General features: G+C 36.4%; 1 protein-coding gene across 9 annotated transcripts in view; it reads left to right on the forward strand.

The window, feature by feature from the left end:
- The window catches only part of WDR7 (WD repeat domain 7), a 358314-nt gene that overhangs the window by 39614 nt on the left and 295684 nt on the right, over positions 1-23016 (forward strand). For all 9 annotated transcript variants that reach the window (XM_045457399.1, XM_045457394.1, XM_045457401.1 and 6 more), the window contains 7 exons: positions 843-919; positions 1953-2072; positions 5168-5313; positions 5642-5744; positions 8328-8460; positions 8712-8960; positions 9755-9975. In XM_045457399.1, coding sequence (XP_045313355.1) covers positions 843-919; positions 1953-2072; positions 5168-5313; positions 5642-5744; positions 8328-8460; positions 8712-8960; positions 9755-9975 — 1049 coding nt within the window. The remainder of the gene's footprint in view (positions 1-842; positions 920-1952; positions 2073-5167; positions 5314-5641; positions 5745-8327; positions 8461-8711; positions 8961-9754; positions 9976-23016) is intronic.

Genomic DNA, 23016 nt, shown 5'->3' on the forward strand with positions numbered 1-23016 from the left:
GAAAAACTGAGAGCTTTCCCCCTAAGGTCAGGAACAAGACAGGGATGTCCACTCTCACCGCTGTTATTCAACATAGTATTGGAAGTCTTAGCCTCAGCTAAGACAACACAAAGAAATAAAAGGCATCCAAATTGTCCAGGAGGAGGCCAAACTTTCACTCTTTGCAGAGGACATGTATTTGCTTACAGATAAACAGACTGAATTTAAGACAGATTAGTTAAATTACCCATAGTTCATTGGTTAGTGAAGAAAATGTGATTTTAGCACATATCTCCCTCTTTCTGGAGCCTGCATTTACCTGCTTTCCAGTGTCTCTGCTCACAAAGTTATTTATGCTGTCATGGAGCTATGACTGCTTCTTACTGGAAGCTTATGAATTCAGATTTTATATCATGTCTTCTCTTGATCACAGTCTATAGAGGGTGTAATGTGTCATAAAATGTTAGAAGGCCGACAGGTGGGTGGGAAAGTGAGGAAATGTGTGTCTTCAAGAAATTGAGTGTGCTCATCCATGATAAGTAATTACAAATTGTGAATTTGGAAGAATAAACCTTCATTAAGTCATCATGTAATCATAGTGATCAGGAGCATTTGAAATTATTAAAAGCTAGTTGATCAGAAATAAAAGAATTCAAGCTGTGTACAACTTTTCCTTGACTTTCAAATTTGTGAACTGTTATGTTTCAAAATCTGTTTTTTATTATTTCATGAAATATTGAATTATGTTTTTATGCCAGTTGAAAAGCATTATTACTTAATTTTATTAACTTGAACCATGTTACTATTTAGAAAGAAAGCATATTATGTTTATAACCTTGGCTTCTTCGTCCCTCTCTACTTAGAGGATACTGTGGTAGCCCTTTCAGTGACGGGCATCTTGAAGGTGTGGATTGTCACCTCTGAAATAAGTGGCATGCAGGTGAGGCAAATGTTCTGTTCTTACAGTCTTCAATTTTAGTGATGATAGGCCCCTCCTTTTTTTCTTTTTTCTTTTTTTTATTAGAGAGAGAGAGAGAGAATGAGAGAGAAAGAATGAATATCTTAAGCAGGCTCCACGCTCAGGGTGAAGCCTGATGTGGGGCTCGATACCACGACCCTGGGATCATGACCTGAGCAGAAATCAAGAGTCGGATGCTCAACCGACTGAGCCACCCAGGCGCCCCTCCCTCTTTTTCTTAAAGCGCAAGGAAAAAGCTATTCTTTTTCGAGAGCCTTATTGCCATAGTATTAGAACATCCCCTACTCTGCTGTCTCTGTAAGTGCATTATGTTTTTCACTTTTGATAGCAGACATCTGTTCTGTCAAGGACATGAAATAGAGAAACATACTGCATAGGATATAAAGTAGAGAAACCTAGAAGAGCTGGGATTTTTCTCAGTTGCTTCTATTAAAGTTAAAAGATAGTTTGCTTGAGGGGAAAAAAAAATAAAGTAAACCAACACAAAAAGTATGTGAAGCCAATTTTAGTTTCTCTCTCTCTCTGTTCTTTGGGCTTGAATTCCTTGTAACTTTTTGTCAGTAGGAAAGGCAGATCAATATTCTGACAGTATCGATGCTAATCTCTTCAGCTAGGGAATCTTTACACGTTGAATTTGGGAGGACCTGGAGGAATTGATCAGTTTTTGTTCTGGTTTTTTTTTTTTTTAACCCACAAGGACATACAGATACAGAGTTTGGGATCAACTCAAACTTTTATCATCTGTTATTGTCGTAGTGATGACACTCTGATTCTCATCAGTGTTTTAATCTTGAATAGCTTTGTAGCAAGGCATAGTGCCCAGATATTTTTGGAGTGTATCTTTGCTGCTTTTTATTATCTTGGTTCTCACATAAGTGGCTAAAATGATGAATATATCAAGTGATGTCTTTCTTTCATTTTATTTATCATTGTATGATAATTTTAATCAACAACCAAACCATTCCTGAAGTTCTATAAATCTTTCTCTTTTCAGGATACTGAGCCAATATTTGAGGAGGAATCCAAACCAATTTATTGTCAGAATTGCCAAAGCATTTCTTTTTGTGCATTCACACAAAGATCGCTTTTGGTTGTGTGCTCCAAATATTGGAGGGTAAGATAACTACATAAGTAAGAAGCTGTATTTTTACCCTTCAAGGTGTTGGTTTATCAAACTTCCAAAGATAATTATAAGGAAGAGCTTAATGCAAGAATATTTTAACCATTTGGAATTCATGTGTGATTTTGATATCAAATTTTTAGGTGTTGGGGTTTGGCTGTATATAGTTATCTTTTTGTATTTTGGTTTATAGAATGCTTCAGAATAATGATTATTCCGTTGATCTTAATTTCTTCCCTTTGCTACTGTTTCAGTCATTATTTTCTCAGTGCAACGTAAGCGGTGGTGGTGAGTTTTCTGCAGGTTGACCCGTCTTTGTTGTTATTCCCAGTTGCCGTTCCCTTCTGCTTTCTTGGATCTGGCATCACTTCTGAGCTACTGATGGCAGGAGTATATTACTTCCACATTGCGAGACTTCAGTATTTCCATAGTAGAAAAAGAGCCAGCATGTTTTGACCACTCGTGCCTAGCAGAGTTTTCAAAGCTTTCCCTGCACTATTTCTTTTAATCCTCACAACTCCCTGAGGGGAAGTCTATTAGTTACCTAATCCTGCATAACAGATTACTTTAAAACTTCGCAGTTTCAAACAATAAACATGTATCACCCCCCCCATCTGGTTCATGTATCACCACCCCAACTGTGAGTCAGGAATGTGGGCACAGCTTAGCTGGGTGCTGTGGCTCAAGGTCTCCCACAGGCTGCGGTCAAGGTGTCAGACAGGATGACAGTCTCGTTCTAGGAATCACCTAGGGTGGTTCTGCTTCCAGGCATACTCACTTGGTGGTTAGAAGGCTTAACGTCCAGCTAACTTGGCTGGAGGCATCAGTTCCTTGCCATGGGGGCCTCTCACAGCCTGGGAACGGTCTTCCCTCAGCTTGAGCAAGCAAGAGAAGTTGTAGCCAAGACCCACCTGATCTGGCGACTGCAGTCTCCTCTCTTCTCCCACATTCAGTTGTTTAGAAAGTCCCAAAATCCTGCCTGTGCTCAGGGGAGAAGATTGCACAAGGGTATGAGTACCAGGTCCGGGCAGTCTTGGAGGCTGTCTGCCACGGCAGGGATTGTTACTTTCCCCATCTTGTAGGTGAGGCGCCGGGGGCTTGGGGACATAGAAAGCTTGACTAAGGTTGTACAGGTGGTTGTGGAGTTGCTGGGTTACAACTCAGACGGCCTGACTGCAGCGGCTGCTCTCATCGCCACCATGTGATATGCCTCAGAGGGCACCGGCTTGGTAGCGACGGACCGACTAGGGCCGCCGGTGGTACCTACCTTAACCTTATCCTTGCCACTGCTACCGTCCTGGAATCAGATTAGAGGAGAAGCTAGCAGTTGCTTAGTTACAGTAAGCTCCACGGGATCCTTCGTCTTAGAATTTAAAGCAGTTGTAAGTGGTAATACATCAGAGTGCAAGAGGACACAGTGAAAAGTATACATCCTTTTCCCCTGGTACTTTTCCTTGTCCCCCCCAGAGGCAGTGCTAATACCAGTTTCTCGTGTGTTCGTAATAAGCATCTTACAATCATGTAAGAACAGAAGAAAAAGACAATCCAGTAGGAAAATGGACAAAAACGTTTCATGAAAGGAGGAAGCCGATGGGTGATAAATTTAGAAAGGTGCTCAGCTTCATTAACCATCAGGGAAAAGCATAGTAAAACAACTGAGGTAGCACTAGTAACTTACTAGAATGACTTTTCCAGATATTTATTGCCAAAAAGAAGTTTTCTGTTTTAATATGGTTACATTATCATCTTTTATGGTTTCTTTTTTTTCTTTTCCTTCTTTTTATGGTTTCTAATATAATTTGTGACATGTTCTAAAGGGCTCTTCATAAGCTAAGATTTAAAAATTTTTTATTTCATTATCCCTAATATTTGTATAATTTTACTTTATATACCTTTGAATATTCAATTTGGAATTTATTTTGTATAACTTGTAAGATGTAGATCCAATTCATTTTTATTCCTGATGGACCCCCAGTTCCTGATGCCATTTGTTGAATAATTTATTTTTCTATTGTGATGCTTTTATAATATATACTCTGTTCCTGTAATTACCGGAATCTGTTTCTGAACTTGTTAGTTTTTCTGTTTATGCATCAGTACGATATTGTTTTATTTTCTGTAGCTTTATAATTTGTTTTAATAGATAATAAGGCTGGAGGGTGGTCTCCAGTCTTTCTTGGACTTGGCTATTCTTGTAGTGTTAATGTTATAAGTGATAAATATGTCCAATCTTGGTAAATTCAGCTGGGATTTTTTCAGTTTCAAGAAAGCTGTGCATGAACAATTTGATTGCTTTTTATTTAAAGAAAACTAAAATAAAAATTCTGGGCCATTGAATTACTTATTTCTCCTGGGGAAATTTTTTAGCACTATAAAATACACTATCACCAAATATTGAAAGTGGTAGAAAAATTCTTCTAGGAATTATGAGATGAGGGTTTTAGTCCTAGCTCTGGCACTTACTAGACATGTGACCATGAACAGGTGATGTAACCCTTGTTTGTGTCAGTTTGTTGTTTGTAAAATGGGATATAGCAATGCCTGCTTTTTTTTTTTTTTTTTTTTTGTGGGACTTTTATACTTGAGGATTATTAAATAATAAAACTGAGTCCATTAACTCCTATTTACAGTACTTCAGCACCTGGATGAAATAAAGTAAGGTAATTCCCATATTAATAAAGAGATATTCTGATGTCTGAGTTTATCAGAAATGGAAACATAGCCATGCATTCTAGAGGCTGGTTCCCTATTACCTAGAATTCTTTGATGGAATGTTCCTCCCTTTAGATAAAAAAGGGTAAGGATTCTCTGTCCCTGTGGCAGGCAGTATGTCTGCTCCACTTGTCACTCAGTGTCTGACCCCCCAGAGGCACACAGCTGGGGACCTACTTATGTTTTCTTTGCTGAAGGTGACTGTGCCCCAGGGCTCACTGACACAATGGCTTTAACTTGAGGTAGTGAACTTTACAAGGCCTGAGTTTGTTAAATACATTTCTAGAAGTTTTTGTTTTGTTTTTACTTTAAATGTCATTGTATCTTATTTAAGTGATACCAATTATATTAGATTGTGAATTTCTTGTCCCTTGTAGGTATTTGATGCTGGAGATTATTCCTTGCTGTGTTCAGGTCCTAGTGAAAACGGACAGACGTGGACTGGAGGTGACTTTGTATCAGCAGATAAAGTAATCATTTGGACTGAAAATGGACAAAGTTATATTTACAGACTACCTGCCAGGTACTCAATAAATAACAAGTTAGGACTTTAATATAGTCTGAATTTGGGGTATAACTTGAATGTATGAAAATGTATAGAGTAAAAATAATTCAGATAACCAACTTCAGAACTTAAGTTAGATTTGTAATTCCAGTTTAACTTCTAAGTACAAAAATTAGGTGGATCTTTATTTAAAGTAGTGTATTTTAATGACATTAATGACTACATTAAATTAACTATAATTTGAAAATCCGTATTTTGTCCATTGTCCAAAAATCTTCATCATATAGTATGATAAAATATTTAATGACAGTATTTTAGTTGAATGTTGTAATTTTTTCATTTTCAGTTGCCTTCCAGCTAGTGATTCATTCCGCAGTGATGTAGGGAAAGCAGTTGAAAATTTAATTCCTCCCGTACAGCATAGCCTCTTGGACCGAACAGATAAAGAGGTAAAGTTCTTCAGGTACCCTTTATACATGGTAGTGACATTGAAAATGTTTGACAACTACATTTATGGGTGTCTTTGGGTAGCTAAGTATTTGAAAGATTGAGGGCACTGTGTTAAATGTTGTAAAACATTTCGACATGGTCAATGGTGAGCACAATCTTGAAATTTGTGTATCTGAATCATATAATATGCTTATAGTATTCACCTTTCTCTAAGAATACAGACGATCTTATGCTGACTACATATCGGAAATGACTTTTTGATAAAATTTATATTGGTGGTACCAACTTATTTTATGCTGTCATGTAATTGTAAACATAGTGACAGATGTAATTTTAGGAGGACTAAGATCATCGTGGAATACTGCTGATTCGTAATAGTTCCTTACTTGAATAGGCATTGCTGTCTCTCCCCAAAATCATACAGTGATTTAAATTATTAAGCATTAGAATTAAAGAATGAGGGGTGCCTGGATGGCTCAGTCAGTTAAGTGGCTGACTTCGGCTCAGGTCATGATCTCATGGTTTGAAGGCTCGTGAATTTGAGCCCTGCGTTGGGCTCTGTGCTGACAGCTCAGAGCCTGGATCCTGCTTCCGATTCTGTGTTTCCCTTCTCTCTGCTCGTCCCCTGCTTGCGTTCTCTCTCTCTCTCTCTCTCTCTCTCAAAAATAAATAAATATTAAAAAAAAAATTTAGAATTCATGAAAGATTTTTTTTCTCTATAAAAACCAAAATTTATTATGATTTCTAAAAGCCTACTTACCAATTTAGAATTGAAATGCAATGGCACTTAGTACTAGGTTTTTATCTCCAGATGTTTTGAGCATTAAGGATGAAGCTCTGGTTTTAGAAATAAAGTTTCCTTTACTTGTATTCTGGGTTTCCACAGCTTTTCATTTTGAACATTTTGTTCCATTTTTATGTGAAGGGATGATGAGGGGAAGGGAATTTTTTTTTAATATTTTGAATTTATGGAATTTATACATCTTTGTACAGTTAAGATGCTCTATATCTTGTCCTTTATTCTCCTAACTTAAACTCCTACTTACTGCTCTCCAGCCAGTCACTTTCAGGTAAACTAGGGGATAATGACTTGCATAAAAAACATACATAAAACAGAACAACCACATTATATTTTTAAAATATCAGCTTAGTATGTTTCAGTTAAGATACGTGTATTATATGACGGGAGATACACTGTGGTATATGGAATATTGGTTATATAGGTGCTGTAGCAACTTCTCCATGTTTGGTATATTTTTTTTATAAATGGCAACATTTAGTATTTTCCAGACTTCAAGTTAAATCACATTATTGACTATGCTTAATATATGTAGTTTCAATAGGCTCGTGCTTTTTTAGGAAAGAACTAATACCAAATACAGTAACTGTTTGTTAACTATAACTGTCAGAACTGAAGTTTATTTTTTTACTGCTTTTCAGGATACGATTCTATGCTTTAATATTCAAGTGTTTATGAATTGATAATCTCAACTTTAATTTTAGGAATCCACCACTCTTTAGTATTTTCATATAAGTAATATCACTGAAGGCACAAGATCTTAAGCAGAAAAATAATCTGTTTTAAAAATAAAAGTATACCCAAGAGCCTATTGAGTGGTTTTTGTTCCTAGTAATTTATAGCTAACATATTGAGCTAGGTTCAACTTGATTACATAAATGTGACCAAGTAAAATGTCATGCTATTACTTGAAAATATACTACTTAAAAAAATGGAGTCCTCTACTTGTGAAATCTTGGTAGTTTAATTTTGTTGCTATTCTTAGTGACTAATCAGGAATGAGCAAAAAGCTAGGATTACGGAGTTCTTCTTTTTTGGCTTTTAAGGTGGACACTTCTTTTTGGTAAAGAGTGATATATCTTTGTATTAATTATTTAATAACAGTTAAAAAAAATTGCATTGCGGGGTGCCTGAGTGGCTCAGTTGGTTAAGCGTCCGACTTCGGCTCAGGTAATGATCTCACGGTTCATGAGTTGGAGCCCTGCGTTGGGCTCTGGGCTGACAGCTCAGAGCCTGGAGCCCGCTTCAGATTCTGTGCTCCCTCTGTCTGCCCCTCCGCTGCTTGCACTCTGTCTCTTGTATTGTCTCAAAAATAAATGGACATTAAAAAAAATTTAAAAAAAAATTGCTGTGATGAGTAATCAGTTTTTCTAAAGCAGAGAAAAAGAATTCTAGAGAAAGACTATAAACGTCCTTTTCATTTCTTTTCATATTTGTATTTACTGGATTTGAATATTAGCTGACAGGTAATTAATGCTATAAAATTACACTAAAATATTGTTGAAGACTCCTGCTATAAACACTTTTTATTGATTTATTTATTTTTTACCCTGGTACTGAGGCAAAGTACTTAACATCCTTAACTGAAAAAATGTTAATAAGTGAAATATTTTCATTAAAAAGACAGCTATGGGATGCCTGGCTGGCTCAGTCAGTAGAGCATGTGACTCTTGATCTCAGGGGATCGTGAGTTCAAGCCTCAGGTTGGGCGTAGAGATTAATTTAAAGAAACAACAACAAAACAGCCAAAAATATTTGAACTTTTTTTTTTTTTTTTTGACAGTTACTAATTTGTCCTCCGGTTACTCGGTTCTTCTACGGATGCAGGGAACACATCCATAAACTCTTAATTCAAGGTGATTCTTCAGGAAGATTGAATATTTGGAACATATCAGACACACCTGATAAACAGGAAGGTAAGGAAGGTAGTAATAAATCATGTGCAGCAACTTCGTAATTCTTTTAATTTAATTGCAACATAAATACTAAGCATAATAAATTCATAATGTACATGTCATTTTATCCTTTGAATTATAGTTCGTGACAGTTACCATTCTTCGATATATATTACTGAATCAACTGTAAGTACTTTTATTTTACTATGTTTAATTTTTTTCTAACATGAACAAATTTTTTTCTTTTTAAATACAAAACAAAACCTCCGCAGAGCTGAAAATGACAACCTCTATTAGCTTGCAAGAAGCATTTGATAAACTGAATCCTTGTCCTGCTGGAATTATAGATCAGCTGAGCGTGATTCCCAATAGTAGTGAACCTCTTAAAGTCACCGCAAGCGTGTACATCCCGGCTCACGGACGACTTGTCTGTGGCCGTGAGGACGGAAGCATCATTATTGTGCCCGCCACCCAGACGGCCATCGTGCAGCTGCTGCAAGGGGAACACATGCTCCGCCGAGGTATACTGACCGTCTGCCACCGTCTAAAGTGTGTGCAGGGCCCTGTGCTGCCCGTGTTTGCGCTCTTTGTTTGTGACAAGTGCGGTGAATCCACGTAGTCGTTAGCATGCCAGGACTTGGCAGAATTTACTGTGCATGTAACGAGTACTCGGTACCTGTTATTGGGGTACATACCACGTGATAACTGTGCATAAAGAGGCATCTGATTTTCTCTCTTTGGTATGTGTTAGTAGTTTCGTTTATTATCAGTTATCTCTATGGTTGACTAAACACCGTATCATCAGTAATGCTGGTAATCTTTTAGAACAGTGCTGTCCAGTAGAAATATGTATGTATAACAATATGTGATTTTCTATATCCGCATTAATAGAGTAAAAGAGAAGCAGATGAAATTCATTTTAATAGTCTGTTTTATTTAACCCAATATGGCAGAACTATTTTCAATTCAACTTGTAAAATTGAAGTTTCAATTTTACAATATAAAATCAATTGTAATTAATATAAAGAATTACTAATGAGATATTTTACATTACTTTTGTGCTGAATCTCTGAAATCTCATGTGCATTTTACATTTACAGCACATGTGAATCCAGACTAGCTATGTTTCAAGCGCTCAGTAGTCTCCTGTGTCTCGGAGCTACTGTATCGGACAGAGCAGTTTTCGATGATAAAATTAGAAGTTTGTTTCTATGATCAAATGTATAGGTATTCTGACGAGTCATATTTGCTTTTATTTGTTGAAACTTTGTAAGACTTTGATTTTCCCATTTTAAATCCAAAACCTCATTCACAGGTTGGCCACCTCACAGAACACTCCGTGGTCATCGGAACAAAGTCACATGTTTGCTATATCCTCATCAGGTCTCAGCTCGTTATGATCAAAGATACCTGATATCTGGAGGTGTGGATTTTTCAGTCATAATTTGGGACATATTTTCTGGAGAAATGAAGCACATCTTCTGTGTGCATGGTGGCGAGATTACTCAACTTCTAGTTCCACCTGAAAACTGTAGTGTAAGTTGCTCGTAAAAGATTATTTTATTTGTGGTAGCGCTGAATTCTGTTGCTCTCAGGCATAATATAAAATGGAATCTAGAGTAACTGAAAGAAAATGTGACAAGAGAATTAACAAAACCTTTTCAGCTTTTAAAACTAGATAATGGTAACATATGCTATTTCAGCAGAATTGTCATTATTTACTGTTGGGCACAGAAATAGAAGATCCACATAGTGTTTTTTCCTGTTACTAGCTTCTAAATTCTGAATGGTGTGGCTTGTCTCTGAAACATAGGAGCAGGTTAGAATGTATTTATCAAAGTTCCAGTTTTCCATTTTAAAGTAGTTTGAATATTCACAAAGATATTCTGCAATCTTACTATTTTCAGCCCTATCTAAGCAAGAAAGATGATGAATGTATACTTTGGTAGAGGCAAAATACTTACCAATGCTTATTAATAGTGTTTGTTTAAGTAAACACTGTGACAAGTGAAAGTATAACGGTCACTGATAATGATTTTGGAGAATTTCGTACATACTTTTGTGGAAGCAGATTGCTTTCTTAGTGATGGGTATGTAACGATGTCAAAAACCCTAATCATTTTAGGAATGTGAGGTTTTAGGAGGGAAATTTTGGGCTGCTAAGTAACAGACCCACATTTTTTTACCCATAATTTCTTTCACTGTGTGTTAATCATGAACTTTTTCTTGTGATTAGCCACCGTTGTGTGCGCGGTCACCATCCCCCAACATTCACGTGTGTGCGGATGCGCAGAGGCGCACTGTTGTCTCACACAGATTCCATGTTCACTGACACCCACTCAGCTTCACCAGTTACGATCTTTCTGAACGGGAGAACATTTTGCTTGTGTATCTGATGCAGTGTTCACGAGGTGTCTCATTTCAAAACCTACGAAATTTTCCTTGGCCTTTCTGCTTACTTACTTACTTCCTCTTCTGAACAGTGTATTTTATCTGCTGTGTTCTGCCAGAGCTAGAATTTGTCTGATTTGATGTTGGCGGTGGTGTTGGCAGACTTAGTGCCCATTATCCTTTTTTTTTTTTTTTTTTCTGACAGACTTGAAAATTCAGGTTCTTAATCCTTCTCTTCTTTCTTTTTTAATCCTGCCTTTTCCTTTCTCTCCAGTGGGATTAATGTTAGTTTCTTATCTCCATCACTGTGAACAATTGCTGTGTGTTTATTTAAGCAACCAGTCTTATGTCTATTTCAGTGAAACAGATACCATTGTAATTGCACTTGTGATTTTTAGTGCTGTTACAATCCCATCCTAAGCCTTATTTTACAGTAGGTATTCCCTATGGTGAAACATGAGAATTTTTTCATCCCTGACTGCAAATTTGGTGAAATATCTAATTTTTGATCCTGAAATTGATTATTTAGATTATACCAGTTTAGAACAACCATTCCCGATTTGGCAGTTTCTTGTTTTTGTAAGAAAACATTAAAAATATTAGAGAAATAGGTATCTGATTTATTTATTTTTGTACATTTTTATTTATTTTTTTGAGAGAGAGCGAGCGAGGGAGGAGGGGCAGAGAGAGAGGGAGACAGAATCCCAAGCAGGCTCTGTGCTGTCAACACAGAGCTCAACACGGGGCTCAAACTCACAAACTGCGAGATCGTGACCTGAGCAGAAATGAGTAATCCGACGCTTAGCCGCCTGAGCCACCCAGGCGCCCCGAGAAATATGTATTTTAAATTACAAATATTGAAAGTTAAGTTGGGAGTGGTTTACATGAGATCATGTTTTCTGTTTGAATCTACATAAATTTGTATGTGTTTTAGCTTGTGTGTTTGTATGAGAGCATACTCTGGTTTCTTTTTTTAAAAACTTCAAGTGGATATTTAATACAATAAATTTGTTTTGACCAGTTGCATTTAGAAATGTTTTTAGTGGGTAAAGAGCTACCTGTAGACACATGCAACTACATAGGGAACGGACTCCTTATTAGGTGGGGCCGGCCCACGGTGCTAGTGGACTGGGTGATATGGGAGGCGGAGACACGGACCAGGAAGTCTGGCACTTGGAAAATAACGTATGATTTACAATTTACTTATAGGCTTAACGATAGAGATTCTCTTGTTTTTAATTGACTTTCAAAAGTACCATTAAGACAAACTTGCTTTTAGCTTTGTGATAATTTAACAAGTTGTGACTGCCTGGTTAATAAGCTGTCCATTTAGCCGGTGGTTAGGGACATTACCTAATGTGTTTGAAGATCAAAGGGCCTAAATGATTAATAAATAAGCTAAGAATTTGATATTTGCTAAATGTTTGTCAAATGACTGTCTTGCTAAGTTTAGAGCTAATGACATCAGATGACGGTTCCAATGCTTGGGTTGTCCCTCTCATAAATTTATCTGGTGTCACTTTCTTTTAGCAGAAAATATTTGGTAGTTGGGAGATTTTAAATATTTATTAAGTGTAATGATTAAAGATAAATATTGAAAAGTTTGTCATCTGCTTTTTGGATTAGAATAGACTTTTGGTTTTTATCTTAGGTAGATTCAGAAAGTTGAGTTTTGACTTCCTGCATTTTTTTTTGTTTTTTTTACAGGAAAAGATGTTCTAAAACAGAGGAATATGAATTGTGTTTTAAAATTTACTTAAATTATAATCAAGAACGTATAAGATTGATGATTTTTCCTTTATTTTGTATTCATTTCATGTTTACCAAGATATAGGAGGTTTTGAGTAATAAGCAAATCATTGTCTCTTAGCTTCCGTAGACAGCAAAGAAAGAATGAAATCCTACCTGCTAGGTAGAAAAGATACGGCAGCTAGAGACGAGCTCTGAGGACAGACTGTACCCTTCACAACTCCACATACATTTCTCAGGGGACAAATGACACATACTTACATTCCTGCTGTCTAGGTATTTGTCATCCTTTCTTGTCCCACTCCATCATTTTTATGCTATTTTAGCATCTTTGTATCAAAAAACCTTTCCATATTCTTACTATAAATTAACATTAATTTAGTGCCAGGCTCAGTGGTTCTGTATACTTTATTTTTGATAAACAATTCATGTATTCTTTTATTAATGGGAGTTTTAATTATTAAAAAATTTGACATGTTCAGGGATGCCTGGACTTGCTCAGGTCATGATTTCATGGTTCGTGAATTCAAGCCCTGCACTGGGTTCTGAATATGAAATATCAAAGTAATTCAGGATTGTGCAGTGCTAAAGGGTTATTGAGAACAATTCAGAAAGTTGTTGGGGGTGGTATTACTATCTGCCAAGTAATGTACAGGCTATAGGCTGTGAGCTGTCAGCACAGAGCCTGATGCAGGGCTCGAACTCAAGATCCGTGAAATCATGACCTGAGCTGAAGTTGGATGCTTAACCGACTGAGTCACCCAGGTGCCTCCTGCCAAGTAATGTGTTTATGTGTTCCCAGAAGTACAACCTTGCATTTTAGGAGGGGTATCAGGCACGTGTTAAGTAAGGCTTCTACAAGGCCTACTATATATGGTAAAGGAGAGATACTACAAAATGCTGTAAAAGGAAAGGGAGGAGCATATTCTAGGGACTCCAAAAAGAAACAATGAGCTTTGGTAGACCAGTCAAAAAATGGTGTGAGCTTTGTGTATCAACTTTGGGGTGGATGTTGAAACTTGTAGTTTTGAAATTTCTAATACTAGGTTATTTGCCATTTCTGTTTCTTCTTAAGGTTATGGAATGTAAAGGGAAAAACTTCAGTTTGAGGTTGGTGTTTTTCTGTTTGGTGGTTTGATTTCTTGAAACAAAATGTACCCTCTATACAGATGAGTGATACATGTACACACGTGCATGAAACCTACATGTGAAAGATACATATATATGTGCCCTACCTATGTGCAAAAGGTACACATACATGTGCTGTGTATATGAAAGATACATGTATTGTATATTTATATGAAAGATACACCTGGATGAAAACTGAAGGAAAACTACTAAAATAGTATTTGAATCATACAGCATAGCATAACATTCTGTGCCATTTTTGTTTGTCATTCCAAGCTGTGTTTATTGTTTTTAAAAGAGTGGTTTCTATCTTGTATGTTGCTTTTCAAGTGTTAGAGTTCTGAGGCAGTTTTAATAGGATTCAAATTTAAAGTGGAACCTTTATATTATCATTATTATTTTTTGGAACCTTTATATTATTATTAGATTAGATTGCCACTTTAATACTCATATAGAACACTTTTAAAAAAGCTTGTAAAAACAGGCTTGCTACAGTTTTGAATTTTTTAATTTTAACTTTTCATCTGCATTGAGAATATTACTGTGGTGTCTTAAAATATTTTACAAGTGGATATAAAATGCAAAAGGTATTACAGCTTATTAATGAAAAACAAGTCTCCTTTCCCTCCTGTTCTCCAGCTCTGTGGTTCCCTTAACTCTGAGTGCAATATCTTACAGTCCTTCAGAGGTTTTCAGTACTAGAGTGTTTTAATATTTTAGAACTCTAGCATTTTAACTTAGTCTTATTTTAATAACTGAGAAATTTAAGCAACAGAGCAGTTAGAGATAGAAGGCTCCCCATATTTGGGTAGCTGTCAGAGGTGGGTGAATTTCCAAAATCTGAACTGTAGGCTAGGGGAGGCCAAAGAGTGCACCAAATCCCTGGGGGAGTTGGGGAGTTGGAGGAAGAGAGCTCTTGAAAGGGGGGACAGATGTTCTTCCTTCTGAAATCCCACAGCAGGATACCTGCTCTAAGTCTCTCGTATTAGGATTAGTAGTTAATAGTTGATAATGATCTGACTTCTTCCCTTACTTCCCTGCCACCTTCCCTCTTACTCTTCATTCTTTTTTTTTTTCTTTTTTACCTTAGCTTCCAGTGTAAAGGATCCCACTCTCCAAGACCCAGGAACATTTTCTTTTATGTCCACGTATTTTAATTTCAGAGAAAAAAACCCCAGACTTTGAACAAAAGACTAAGAAAATAATTTTAAAATGTCAGGAGTGCTTGAGAAAACATTTCTCCTCATAAACCAGACAGATACTAATGACAGGAATGAAAATGCAGAAGTGAAAAAATAACACTGGTGACCCAGTAGGATATTTCTTACCTGTAGAATGGTAGTCATGTCTTTGCATGGAGCTAGCTACCCATGTTTCCTTTGTCTGCATTTGCAGCAGGTGGCTGTGCTTAGTACAGCCTGTGACAAGGAACATGTGTGTATGTCATACTGTTGATCCCACTTATTTACATTTAAGAAACACACAAGTGCATACTGTGTATTTATGGATACGTGCATAGGTAATAAAATTATTAAAATTGAACTGGAAGGATTACCAAATTCAGATTCTGCTTTGCTTTGGGAGTGAGAGGAACACATATGGAAGGGAACCAAAGAAGTGACTTTATTAAGTATTCTGCTTTGTTTATTTTTAGTTAATATAAGTTTACTATTTCCCTCTTCCTTTGGCATGAATGACTGGATTACCAGTTGTGTGCTGCTAGTAGAACTTTGTATTCAAAACAGAATTTTTGGAAAATGTTTCAAAATAAATTTAGTACCCATAATACATATGTTTCTTTACGTGAGCTATAGGCTGACTTCTTTAAGAGATGAAAATATGATTACTTTTCATTTATTGTAGCTTGATAAACTTGTCTTATCCTATAATCTCCAGAAGTATCCAGAAGGGGGCAGCATTGGTTTGCGAAAACAGGAAAGTCAGGCATCTAACCCAATTGTGCCTTCTCTTGACAATATTAAATCCCAGCTCTTAGAGACAAATACAGTAATATGAATGGTGTATGTGACTATATGTATGCTAGTAGGCTAATGTTCACAGCCATTAAGAACAATTAACAAATCAGGTTTCTTTTTAGTATATTGTGTGTTTTTTTTTTTTAAGTACTGGAAGCTTTTGTTTGCATTAGCTCTTATCTCACCTTTTTGAATTTCGGCTTTTGTTATTAATTTAATTTGCATGTTACATTTATAAAGCAATATTTATTATTATGACATAGTCTCTGAAGCCAAGCAGAGTAAACGTTGGTAATACAAATGAAACAAAAGCAGGAGGCAGAACTAACGTTTTTCTAAAATATATCACAATGTACATAATGTTCTGTAACAGTCCTTTTTTCCTTTAACATTTAATTTTCTTGGATTTTGAGACAATTTTCATATGTTTTTGTGCGTTCAGCACTGTCTTTTTGAAATTAATTATTATTTTTTAAAATTAAATAATACACTGTTAGTTACAGAGAACACAAATATTTTCTAAAGATATTCTGGTCATCTTTCTGTCTCACTAAATACATTCCAACATCATTTTTAATACTTGGTAATTTATTTTATCAGAAATTTTAGAATGTTGCTTTAAGATTTTTTTCTTGTCAACAGTGAGAATACAAATTAGTGTAGCTAAATATTTTTGCACATCTGAAACGATTGCTTAAGATAAATTTGTAGATATAGAATTTCTGTATGAAAGGGCATATTGATTTCTTAAAGCCTTTTGACTAGGTATTGCCAAATTATCCCTTAAAAGCTTAGAGATAGGTTTATACCACCTATTTACCCTCATAATTCTCCATCATCCTTATAGTCTTTGAAGACTTGCTAATATTCAGGCTTTTAAGTAGTTGTATGCAGAGTATGTATAAGTGCATAGCACCCATTCTCATTTTGAAAGGGCAAACGCATTAATATATCAATACCGTATTGGCTATCCGTTCTGATTGGCGTATATTCTATTCTTGATAATAGCGTTTTCCAATTTTTTAATACTATCATATTATTTTATTCAAGACAATTCATTTTTCCTGCTCTGAATATTTATGTGTTCAAATATCATAATGCACCCTATCTCTTGTGTAGGAAGCTGAGACAATCCAGTAATATACCAAAAGACTGTCAGTGAGTGGTCCCTTTGATATTAATGAGAAGATTGCATCCCTCTGTTCAGGCTACATTTATATTGTGCCAGACATTTAAAAAATTTAGATATTCTTTGATCTCAGGAAGGCTTTTTTAAGATCTTAAGTCATATCTTTGGAAGTAAATAAGATTACATTGGGCATGAAGTTTAGTTTTAATAACAGAAGTGATTTGGTGCTAAACTTTGTGAATGAAGTGGGTGATTAATTTCACTGTTTATTTTGAGCTGAAGAGATAGTGTGACCTAAAGACTAATTTTTCTTGAGTAACCTAATCATAAAGCAATTTTAAAATGAGTTAAAGTTTATCTTAAAATGGTGGAAATTGTTAGAAAATAATAATGACTTTTTAAGGTGACTGTTGAGTTAGGTGCAATGTATTTTTGAATAGTCATTCGTTCAGCAAATATCTGAGTGCCAACCATATTCCAGGTGCCTTCAAGAGCCAGGTATATAGTAGTCGATAAGATATAGTCCCTATTTTACAGAGCTTCATCCTATGAGGGAGCTAGACTACAAGATAGGCAGTTATAAGGCAACAGAATAAACGTTGTGAAGTACCCTTGTAGGACTTCCCTGAGTACAAGTCTCCCAGAGAGGCCCTAGAATGGGCACTTAGTAGGCCAGCTGTGGGTGGTTTTGAAAGACTTTCAGGAAGGGTGATCTGTATGGTATTGGAATGTGTTAGCTTTACGGGTGTGTGTAAAACCATACGTGGTGCCTGAATGACCTCTGTTTACAGATGTACTTGGTATGTTGTGTGTATGTTCTATGGAGGAGTCTGCAGCCATTAAGTTGTTTTTACTAGTACCTGATGGCTCTATCTATGGCAAGTGCTGGTAGGAACTTGCTATATTTGTGCATTACTTTGAAAATAATGACCAAGAGATCAGAGTAATATATTTTTTTGATGTTTATTTATTTTGAGAGAGAGAGAGCGCGTGTGTGCACAAGTGCGCTCCAGAGTGGGGCAGGGGCGGGCGAGGGGCAGGGAGAGAGGAAGAGATAGAATCCCAAGCAGGCTCTGTGCTGTCAATGCGGAGCCTCTGGCAGGGGGCTGGATCCCACAAACCATGAGGTCGTGACCTGAGCCGAAATCAAGAGATGGATGGTTAACCGACAGAGCCAGCCAGACACCCCCAGAGTAACGGTCTTGGATGTGCTGCAAGCCGGTTAGTTGTCTGTAAGACCATTTTGACACTTTTTTTTAAGTTTGTTTATTTTGAGAAAGAAAGCACAAATGGGGGTGGGGGTGGGGTAGAGATACATGGAGAGAGAGAGAAGGGGGTAGGGAGAATCCCAAGCAGGCTCCATGCTGTCAGTGCAGAGCCTTATGCAGGTTCAAACTCACGAATATGAGATCATGAACTGAGCCAAAGTCGGACGTTTACCCCACTGAGCCACCCAGGTGCCCCCATTTTGGCGCTTTATTTTACTCTACTTAGGAAGGGTATTTGGAAGAAACAAGATAATAAAATATGAAACTGTCCTGAAAAGTATGCGCTATGTTTTTCCAAGGAAAGATTGGACAACAGAATGAAGTGGAATGAAATGGAATGTTATGAGATTAGAAAGGAAGAATGTATTTCAAAAATAACAAAAAATGCCAGTTAGTGTATGATAATTTTTTTAAAAGTCAGAATTAGTTTTGGTGAATTAGACCACCTCCAATTGGTGGTCTAATTGAACACCAATTAGACGTTGGTGAAGACTTTCCAAAAGGAGGTGGAGAAAACTTTCTGCTGTCGGCATGTGGAACCTAAAACCGTGAACCGCTGGTCGGTCATGTCAGTGAGAACAGGGCCTTTAGAACCAAACAAACCTGGATCTGTATCTTCATTTTGGTGTGACTTCAGCAGATTACTTCACATTTTGGAGCTCTAGCAACACTTTCTAGCAACTTAACGGCTGCTGTAAAGTGTTAAAGTTAGGAGGTAATGCTTGTCCTATGATAGGAGCTCATTAAATCATTATTATTGTTTTTTTATTTGTATTTTCAGTTATCTGCATTCTCATTTGGGTGATAAAGGCCTAAATCTGGGGAACATACTCATTCATTTCCAGTTTGGAGATGACTTTTTTTTTTTTTTTTTAATTTTTTTTTTTGAACGTTTATTTATTTTTGGGACAGAGAGAGACAGAGCATGAACCGGGGAGGGGCAGAGAGAGAGGGAGACACAGAATCGGAAACAGGCTCCAGGCTCTGAGCCATTAGCCCAGAGCCCGACGCGGGGCTCGAACTCACGGACTGCGAGATCGTGACCTGGCTGAAGTCGGACGCTTAACCGACTGCGCCACCCAGGCGCCCCTGGAGATGACTTTATTATAGATTTTTGTTCCTATAACAGGAACTGCTTTTAATTTCCCTGTTTCCCAACTATGGCCAGGTGCTTTTAGAATCTGCCCAAATTAGGGATGAGTTCCCTTTGTCTCCCTAACTGCATCTTTTTATTGCACGAGACAGAAGTTTCAGGATGTCAAAAGACAGCAACAAATTCCCTAGAAATTGTAGTCTTTTTTTTTTTTTTAATTTTGTTTTTTTTCAACGTTTATTTATTTTTGGGACAGAGAGAGACAGAGCATGAACGGGGGAGGGGCAGAGAGAGAGGGAGACACAGAATCGGAAACAGGCTCCAGGCTCTGAGCCATCAGCCCAGAGCCCGACGCGGGGCTCGAACTCACGGACCGCAAGATTGTGACCTGGCTGAAGTCGGACGCTTAACCGACTGCGCCACCCAGGCGCCCCTAGAAATTGTAGTCTTAAGTGTTGTGCTTTGCCTGCTCACTGCTTGAACATTGGCGTTTTCAACTGTCTGAAAAGCCCCAACTGTGTCATTAATGGAAATTTGTGGGCAGATTACAGAAGGGTATGACTGTTACCTTTGCAAAGCCTTTGGTAGCATGACCCCACACGATCAAGGGGGGAGTTTGACCCTACTTACTGCTTTTCTTAGGCATAAATTCTTGGCGAGGCACAACTTTCTTGCCTACTAGTGGACACTGAAGGTTAGGTTTCTCCAGTGTTCTTTGATATAGACCTAAAAAGCCAGCCAGCATGCTTACTAAACAAAGAAGTATTTTTAGTATATATGTTCTAGTAGTTTACTGCTAGGCAATATACATATTATTTTGGTATTCCAGTTGGAAAAATGAAGCCAGAATCTATTTTAACCCATTTATTTCCATGAGAAGGGAAAAAAGATGTTTCCTAGTTATGTCAGAGGTATGTAAATTTGATGTTTATTTCTTGTTAAGGATACAGGGATGATTGGGATGAATAGGTTGAGGCCACGTGGGCAGATTTAAAGTTACCAGGTCAGATAGATAGTGCCTTAAAGTCACCTTTCTAAGTGAGGCATCGGAAAATAGAAGGGCAGGACCAGTGGTCACTTGGAGTCATAATTCAGTGCACTCTGAGAAAGAGGACCATTTGTGACCAAAGACTTTAGATCTTGAGTGTGTGTAACCCAAGGTTTGGGTGTGGTTTTGGGCAATAAGTGGACACAGCTGACTGGGGTGCAGAAGGGGAAAAGAGCAGCACTTTTGAGTTCTTTAAAAAAAACTTTGATGATTTTCAGTCTCTGCAGAGTTGACTGTCTCAGTCTCTAAGACTTTAATTTCAGTGAGTGAAATTAAAGAAAGCATTTTACTGTTTTAAAGACATGAAGTGAAAAGTTACAAAGTAAATTCAATGGAAAAGCAGTGTGAGGAAATATTCAGGAACAGTGAAAGGTGGTCATTGAGTTGTTGGATTGAATACTTTTATTGACTTGTATTGTTAAAAGTGCTAAGAACTTAATTAATTTTAAGGTAATTGAATGGTACTGATGATTATGCAGGTAGAACTATTCAGATTAAATGAAAGCAGAGATATTAATAAACATCTTCATATTTCCTGGTGAATGCCTACACATTGGCAATTCCAAAAAATAAATATAACTCCATTTTAAAAGACAGAATTTATGGTGTATAATGAGATAATAATAATGGTAAAAATAGTTTTAACTATTATCTTTTGTATGCGTGATATGTTAGTCACTGTGCTAGTTTCTTTGTGTACGTTTGATTTAACTCACACAGTAATTCGGTGAGGTGTGGTTATTACTGTTAGTCACATTATACAGAGAAATGAGGTTCAGAGAGGTTAAATAACATCCCCAAGTCACACGGTTAGCAAGTGGCCGAGCTGGAATTTGGTCCTAAGTAGTCTGACTTGAAGGCCTGAACGTATGCATCATGCATACTGCCTCCCAGTAGATGTAATTGTGTATTTAAAAATAATTGTATTTCTCTAATTTTTTACTATGTTTTCACTATTGATTTACATAAATATATAATTTTGATGCATACTTAATTGTAAAGTGCTAATTTATTGAATATCATTCACTATAGAACAAAATACAGCCATTCTCTTGAATTCCTGTATTTCCAATTTTCCTTCAGAGAACTATGCATTGCTCAATTCTCTTTTAATTTCCCTTTTAGTTTTTATCTTTGATTATTCAGCTTTGGAGTTTTTTAGTTTTAACCATCCCCTCTTTTACCTTCTCTTACTTATAACACATTATTTGCTATAATTTTTAACTGCAATTTTATAAGTTTAATGGATACACACTGTTAAATTGTTTGAAAAAAGAGGTAGCTAAGAAGGTAAAAGGTCACCTGTTATCCCTCTAACTATAAGAGAACCATAATTAACATTTGGATGTCTTTTCCCTTAGGCTTTTAAAATCCACTTACTGTATACTCGTGATTATGTTGTAGGTACAGTTATCTGAGCCCACGGCATCTTCATTTAATATCCTAACAAATACTTTTCCAAGTTATACTTGCTCATGAAAGTAATTTTTAGTGCTTGTAGAACATTACCTTATGTGAGCATACCTTATTTACTTAGCAGTTCTCCTACTTTGGATATGTAGTTTGTTCCTAATTTAAACTCTTACGTTATACAATACGATATTGACTATCTTTTAAAATTTGTTAAAATTTATGATTACTCCCTTGGCTAGATATTATGAATTTTTTTAAGATTAGAACCTCAGAATTTTTGTGTAGTAGGTATTAACGTTTTTAAGGCTACTGAGGTGTAGTAGCAAATTATTTTCTATCCTCAGTGCCTATTTCCTTGTCACTTGCCAGCACAAGATGTTTTTATCTTGCCTTAGTTTCCACATCTGTGAAGTGGAAATAATAATTATACCTACCTCAGAGGGTTGTGAGACTATAATGAATTACAGCATTTAGAATTTAGCGTTGTGTTTAGAATAATACCCAGCACAAAGTTAGAACCCAGTAAAGGTTGGCTGTTTGCTATCACAATTTCTTAAATGTTTAGGCTAAATTGGTAGGTGTTTGAATTTGCATTTCTTTATTTACTAGAGATATTGAAATTTTTCTATGAAGATTTTCACGATTTTTTTGAGACATGTTTCATCCTTGGCTTATTTGTTTTTCTTGGGGATTTTCAGGCCTGTGTGAGTGCTTAACTTAATTGCAATTTTAGGCTTATGTGCTTTCTATTGTTATTGAAATTCCCTCCTGTTCTAACACAATCTTTCCTTTTTCTGTGTAGCTTTTTTCATATTTCGGAAGCTTGGAATCTTCCCCCACCCAGAAATTTGATGAAATTTGATTAAAAACCAGTGGCTGGATTAAGAGCAAACGTCAGATACTTTAGCGGAAATTTATTTATGTTTGTGGGGTGAGGAGAGGATAAAAATCATCTGTTCTTAACTAATAACTTTTCTCAATGTCATTTATTAATTTTTTTCTCTGGTAGGCAATATCTTCTTAGTCTTACATTAAATTCTTCATATTTTTTTGCTGTGTAATTAATAAAGAAGCAGATGACGAAAGGTGGAATTCTGATTAGCTCACTCTTTCTTTATTATCTTTTGTATATAGTGAATGAATGAAGATGTTAAAACTTGTTTTCTATAAGTCTTATTTTCATATAGAACATTACCAATTAGATGGTCAGTCAGTGTTTTGGTCGGACTACATGGTCTTATTTTCTAAAACAGCTATCAAAGAAAAACCTTCTAGCTTTTTTTTTCCCCTTAAAAAAAAAAAAAGGAAGGCTGAGCTATGGATTTCTGGAAAAAAAAAAAATTCTTTAAGCTAGTTTCATGAACATGTGGAAATGAAATTAA

Source organism: Leopardus geoffroyi, chromosome D3 (genome assembly GCF_018350155.1).
Source record: "Leopardus geoffroyi isolate Oge1 chromosome D3, O.geoffroyi_Oge1_pat1.0, whole genome shotgun sequence".
Lineage (NCBI taxonomy): Eukaryota > Metazoa > Chordata > Mammalia > Carnivora > Felidae > Leopardus > Leopardus geoffroyi.